The 7,118-nt window shown below is 41.2% G+C and overlaps 1 protein-coding gene across 2 annotated transcripts in view; it reads left to right on the forward strand.

Moving 5' to 3' along the window:
* The window catches only part of LOC115177814 (uncharacterized), a 73,033-nt gene that overhangs the window by 25,301 nt on the left and 40,614 nt on the right, over positions 1–7,118 (forward strand). For both annotated transcript variants that reach the window (XM_029738792.1, XM_029738793.1), the window contains 7 exons: positions 159–314; positions 3,155–3,369; positions 3,832–3,917; positions 4,782–4,918; positions 5,233–5,358; positions 5,552–5,742; positions 6,316–6,407. In XM_029738792.1, the coding sequence (XP_029594652.1) occupies positions 159–314; positions 3,155–3,369; positions 3,832–3,917; positions 4,782–4,918; positions 5,233–5,358; positions 5,552–5,742; positions 6,316–6,407 (1,003 nt within the window). The remainder of the gene's footprint in view (positions 1–158; positions 315–3,154; positions 3,370–3,831; positions 3,918–4,781; positions 4,919–5,232; positions 5,359–5,551; positions 5,743–6,315; positions 6,408–7,118) is intronic.

Consider the following 7,118-nt stretch of genomic DNA (forward strand, 5'->3'; position numbering starts at 1 on the left):
ACACCAGCTAACAGTGATAGTGTCTGTAATAATGTTTTGTCTGTAGTTATAATGTGAGTTGTGTCTTTGCTGCAGATGGAACTGTTACACCAGCTAACAGTGATAGTGTCTGTAATAATGTGTCTGTAGTTATAATGTGAGTTGTGTCTGTGCTGCAGATGGAGGCCCTGCCCCAGCTCACAGTGAGACAGTTAGCAGAGGTGTCCTCTAGTCCAGACCAGCTCAGCTCTGCTGCAGACGTCACCATGCTGATGAACTACGTACCCAACATCCTCTTCACTGACTTCTTCAATGACTTCTCTCTAGCCATCACCGTGAGACAAGCTCGTCTGTCTGTCTGTCTGTCTGTCTGTCTGTCTGTCTGTCTGTCTGTCTGTCTGTCTGTCTGTCTGTCTGTCTGTCTGTCTGTCTGTCTGTCTGTCTGTCTGTCTGTCTGTCTGTCTGTCTGTCTGTCTGTCTGTCTGTCTGTCTGTCTGTCTGTCTGTCTGTCTGTCTGTCTGGTCTCCATCACCGTGAGACAAGATATTACATGGTTGCGTTCTATATGACACCCTGTTATATTTTTTGCACAAATATGGAATAGGGGTGCCATTTATATCATTATTCAATATGGAATAGGGGTGTCATTTATATCATTATTCAATATGGAATAGGGGTGCCATTTATATCATTTTTCAATATGGAGTAGGGGTGCCATTATATCATTATTCAATATGGAATAGGGGTGCCATTTATATCATTTTTCAATATGGAATAGGGGTGCCATTTATATCATTATTCAATATGGAATAGGGGTGCCATTTATAGCATTTTTCAATATGGAATAGGGGTGCCATTTATATCATTATTCAATATGGAATAGGGGTGCCATTTATATCATTATTCCATATGGAATAGGGGTGCCATTTATATCATTATTCAATATGGAATAGGGGTGCCATTTATATCATTATTCAATATGGAATAGGGGTGCCATTTATATCATTATTCAAGGGGTGCCATTTATATCATTATTCAATATGGAATAGGGGTGCCATTTATATCATTATTCAATATGGAATAGGGGTGCCATTTATATCATTATTCAATATGGAATAGGGGTGCCATTATATCATTATTCAATATGGAATAGGGGTGCCATTATATCATTATTCAAGGGGTGCCATTTATATCATTATTCAATATGGAATAGGGGTGCCATTTATATCATTATTCAATATGGAATAGGGGTGCCATTATATCATTATTCAATATGGAATAGGGGTGCCATTTATATCATTATTCAAGGGGTGCCATTTATATCATTATTCAATATGGAATAGGGGTGCCATTTATATCATTATTCAATATGGAATAGGGGTGCCATTATATCATTATTCAATATGGAATAGGGGTGCCATTATATCATTATTCAAGGGGTGCCATTTATATCATTATTCAATATGGAATAGGGGTGCCATTTATATCATTATTCCATATGGAATAGGGGTGCCATTTATATCATTTTTCAATATGGAATAGGGGTGCCATTTATATCATTATTCAATATGGAATAGGGGTGCCATTTATATCATTATTCAATATGGAGTAGGGGTGCCATTTATATCATTATTCCATATGGAATAGGGGTGCCATTTATATCATTATTCAATATGGAATAGGGGTGCCATTTATATCATTATTCAAGGGGTGCCATTTATATCATTATTCAAAATGGAATAGGGGTGCCATTATATCATTATTCAATATGGAATAGGGGTGCCATTTACATCATTATTCAATATGGAATAGGGGTGCCATTATATCATTATTCAATATGGAATAGGGGTGCCATTTATATCATTATTCAATATGGAATAGGGGTGCCATTTATATCATTATTCAAGGGGTGCCATTTATATCATTATTCAATATGGAATAGGGGTGCCATTATATCATTATTCAATATGGAATAGGGGTGCCATTTACATCATTATTCAATATGGAATAGGGGTGCCATTATATCATTATTCAACATGGAATAGGGGTGCCATTTATATCATTATTCAATATGGAATAGGGGTGCCATTATATCATTATTCAATATGGAATAGGGGTGCCATTTATATCATTATTCAATATGGAATAGGGGTGCCATTTATATCATTATTCAATATGGAATAGGGGTGCCATTTATATCATTATTCAATATGGAATAGGGGTGCCATTTATATCATTATTCAATATGGAATAGGGGTGCCATTTATATCATTATTCAATATGGAATAGGGGTGCCATTTATATCATTATTCAATATGGAATAGGGGTGCCATTTATATCATTATTCAATATGGAATAGGGGTGCCATTATATCATTATTCAGTATGGAATAGGGGTGCCATTTATATCATTATTCAATATGGAATAGGGGTGCCATTTATATCATTATTCAATATGGAATAGGGGTGCCATTTATATCATTATTCAATATGGAATAGGGGTGCCATTTATATCATTATTCAATATGGAATAGGGGTGCCATTTATATCATTATTCAATATGGAATAGGGGTGCCATTTATATCATTATTCAATATGGAATAGGGGTGCCATTTGAGGGGATCCTGTCTGTCAATAGTTTGTCATGTGAGGGGATCCTGTCTGTCAATAGTTTGTCATGTGAGGGGATCCTGTCTGTCAATAGTTTGCCATTTGAGGGGATCCTGTCTGTTAATAGTTTGCCATTTGAATGGATCCTGTCTGTCAATAGTTTGCCATTTGAGGGGATCCAGTCTGTCAATAGTTTGTCATGTGAGGAGATCCTGTCTGTCAATAGTTTGCCATTTGAGGGGATCCTGTCTGTCAATAGTTCAACAGGTTTGGGTCTGAAGATGGACTATTATTCAACTGTCTTCCATTATATGTTCTCTCTCTCTGTTACCTATCCTTTTCCTCTCTTACCTTTCCTGTCCCTTCCTCTCTCCTTTCATCTCTCCCTCCCTCCCTCTCTATCCACCACTCCCCTCCCTCTCTCCACCCCTCTCCCCTCCCTCTCTATCCACCACTCTCCCCTCCATCTCTCCACCCCTCTCCCCTCCCTCTCTCCACCCCTCTCCCTTCCCTCTCCCCTCCCTCTCCACCCCTCTCCCCCCTCCATCCCTCTCTCCACCCCATAGGGTCAAGAGTCTAAGTTCCCAGTGGCGGTGCGTTCAGCCATGCTCCAGCAGGTGTTTGAACGCGGGAACCTATCAGACCGCTCTGTTAGCGACCAGGAAGTACTCACCTGGCTTCAGAGCAGGCTCCGCCCACTGCTGATCAACCTGTCCCCGCTCCACGTCGCCCCCCTCTTCAGTGTGGTCGCACAGAGGAACTGCAACATCGGACAGCAGCTGTAAGAGACGGACTGATCTTTAGGCTTGCGTACAAAATCGCAACCTATTCCTTAACAGCTACAGTCACAAGTAGTGCACTATATAGGGAATAGGGTGCCATTAGGGATGTATCTTAGGGTAAAGTAGTGCACCATATAGGGAATAGGGTGCCATTAGGGATGTACCCTGTGTCAGTAGTGATGCTGATGTGCAGGGTGTATCTATTTTAAATCTTGCTCTATATCACGTGAGACTGTAGAAGCATGTTTTCCTGTATCTTTGACTGATCTCAAAGTGCTCGGGGGGGGGGGGGGGCATGCCTCTCTCCCCCTCTGTTTCCAACTGTCTGAATAAAGAGTTAAATGTACAAGATCTATGTTAGACGATAGTGTCAGGTGGAGGTCATCTCAGCAGAAGAGGAGAGAAAATACATCTTGTATTTTGATGACGGGTATGTTTCATTTCTGACATGTCTCTCTAAGGGTGGAGGTGCTGAACGCCACCCTCCCTACACTTCAGGACAACACACAGAGAAACATCTACGATCAAATCACCCTCTCCCTCCAAGGTACTGACTGACATCCACAACACATCCACTGGAAATAGAAATACTGCAGCATACTATGAAACTGTAAATACTACAGCATACTATGAAACTGTAAATACTGCAGCACACTATGAAACTATAAATACTACAGCATACTATGAATCTATAAATACTGGAGCATACTATAAAACTATAAATACTGGAGCATACTATGAAACTATAAACAGTACAGCATACTATGAAACTATAAATACTGGAGCATACTATGAAACTATAAATACTGGAGCATACTATGAAACTATAAATACTGGAGCATACTATGAAACTATAAATACTGGAGCATACTATGAAACTGTAAATACTACAGCATACTATGAAACTATAAATACTGGAGCATACTATGAAACTATAAATACTGCAGCATACTATGAAACTGTAAATACTACAGCATACTATGAAACTATAAATACTGGAGCATACTATGAAACTATAAATACTGCAGCATACTATGAAACTATAAATACTACAGCATACTATGAAACTATAAATACTGGAGCATACTATGAAACTATAAATACTGGAGCATACTATGAAACTATAAATACTGCAGCATACTATGAAACTATAAATACTGCAGCATACTATGAAACTGAATACTACAGCATACTATGAAACTATAAATACTGGAGCATACTATGAAACTTGTCTTGCTGTAACACCAAAGCTTAACACTTGGTTTTTCATATTTTTATATCGTGATACAAAACCTCATTACTCAAACAACTTATGATCGTATTTGTTGTCAGTTTGTCATATTGAGTTTTGACCACAGAATTTCCTGTTAAAGATATTTGATTGACAGTCCTGTCCCTGCCCCCCTCCCAGGCTCCTCCCCACTCCGTTGCTATGGCGCAAACTACAACCACAGTTTCTATGGTTACCTGGAGAGTTCCTTCCTGAGTTTCGGCTTCCCCAACCTGACCACCTTCCTCTCCCTCATACCCCATAGCCAGATGGAACAGGTGAGGGGTGTGTGTGTGTGTGTGTGTGTGTGTGTGTCACAGGAGGTTGGTGGCGCCTTAATTGGGGAGGACGGGTTCATGGTAATGGCTGGAGCAGAATTGGTAGAATGGTCTCAAATACATTAAACACATAGTTTCCAAGGTTTCCATGTGTTAGATTCCATTCCATTTGCTCCCTTCCAGACATTATCAAGAGCCGTCCTCCCCTCAGTAGCCTCCACTGGTGTGTGTGTTTGAGACAAGGCTTTAAGAGGACATAGATAAGGATGATGATGAAGGTGTGTGTGTTTCCTCATCTCTCTCTCTCTCTCTAGCTGGTGAACTCTCTGCCTGTCTCTGACCTGGGTCGTTTCCTGCGCCGCCCCAACGTTGTCGACGACGACACAAAGCTCTGCCAACTCTACAGCAACTACGCCAAGACCCCACTGTTCCTGGGGACTGTACGTACACACACACACACACACACACACACAACTACTGTGTTACCTGTGTGAAACACCCACTACACACCACTTGTCTCCTATGCCATCCATTCACCAGAAAGGCAGAATCCAAGAGGAATCTGCCACTAGAACACTGCCACGTTTCCTCTAAACTATATTCGTATCTAAGCACCTGGCCTGTGCCCCCCAGGAGAGTATCCCTGAGTCAGTGAGGCGTCCCACACTGCCGTGTGTCTGGCCCCAGGCTCTCAGCAGCAGTCAGAGGTCAGAGGTCAACGCCTGGTTTGACCTGAGGCTGAAGAACTACCTGCCCTTCCTCACCAGGAGCCTGGTGACCTCCGCCGCTGTCAAGACCGCCCCTTGTCTGGCCTTCCAGAAACTGTAAGGGATTTTCCCCAAAATATATTTAGTACATATTTGTGTCCGATTTTATTGAAAGGGATAGACAGAAACCAGCTGAACGTCAGACAGAAGACTGGTGGGACCGGAATTCAGTCCCGTGCAGGCTGTAGGCTGCAGGCTGGGATTTGCAGATGTGCAGAGGGCCGCGGCTTCCACCTGTTATGACGTCTTACTGCGACGTGTTACCACGGGAACAGCCACTTACAAGGGCTTAGTGTTGGTGGAACTCTTGTAGAAGAGTTTCTTACTGGCCGTGTTACTCATTCTGTCTTTTTATACCGTCTTGTCTCAATGTTCTATATTGTGTTTCTTACTGGCCGTGTTACTCATTCTGTCTTTTTATATTGTGTTTCTTACTGGCCGTGTTACTCATTCTGTCTTTTTTATTGAGTTTCTTACTGGCCGTGTTACTCATTCTGTCTTTTTATACCGTCTTGTCTCAATGTTCTATATTGTGTTTTGACATATTTTTCCACAATGTCTATGTTTGACTTGATCTGTTGTAATGAATGTGATGTTGTTGTTTTTGTTTTTGTTGTTGTGTTTTTTTAGCATCTCAATTCTGGGGAGTTATAACTACAGCGCTGCAGACTTTGTGGAGAGAGATGTGTACAGGGAGACCATCAAGACGTATCTCACCTCAGGTCAGCCATTTTGTGCCACAGGCCTGCCAGTTTCCATCAGAGCCATAGATATGTCTATGGAGTTTATGTAACTGTCCTCCATGTTGGCTCTAAATGTTCCATGATTAAATCAAATCAAATCTTATTAATCCCATGTGCTGAATACAACAGTGAAATGCTTACTTACAAGCGCCTAACCAATAATGCAGTTTAAAAAATACGAATAAGAATAAGAAATTAAAGGAACAAGTAATTAAAGAGCAGAAGTTAAATAACAATAGCTAGACTATATACAGGGGGGTAACGGTACAGAGTCAATGTGCGGGGGCACCGGTGTCGAGGTAATATGTACATGTAGGATGAGGTATTAAAGTTACTATGCAAAGATAATAACAGAGAGTCGCAGCGGCGTAAAAGAGGGGGGGGGGCAATGCGAATATTCTGGGTAGGTATTTGATTAGCTGTTCAGGAGTCTAATGTCTTGGGGGTAGAAGCTGTTTAGAAGCCTCTTGGACCTAGACTAGAGCTATGACTAGGGTGGCTGGAGTCTTTGACAATTTTTAGGACCTTCCTTTGACACCGCCTGGTATAGAGGTCCTGGATGGCAGGAAGCTCGGCCCCAGTGATGTACGTAATGATAACGTAGCAGCTTTAATTCTCACTATGATGTCATTGTTTGGGGAACTTTATATTGGTAATACTGAGAGAATGATACAGCTGGTCAATCACCTG

This window comes from Salmo trutta, chromosome 38, assembly GCF_901001165.1.
Source record: "Salmo trutta chromosome 38, fSalTru1.1, whole genome shotgun sequence".
NCBI classification, from domain to species: Eukaryota; Metazoa; Chordata; class Actinopteri; order Salmoniformes; family Salmonidae; genus Salmo; species Salmo trutta.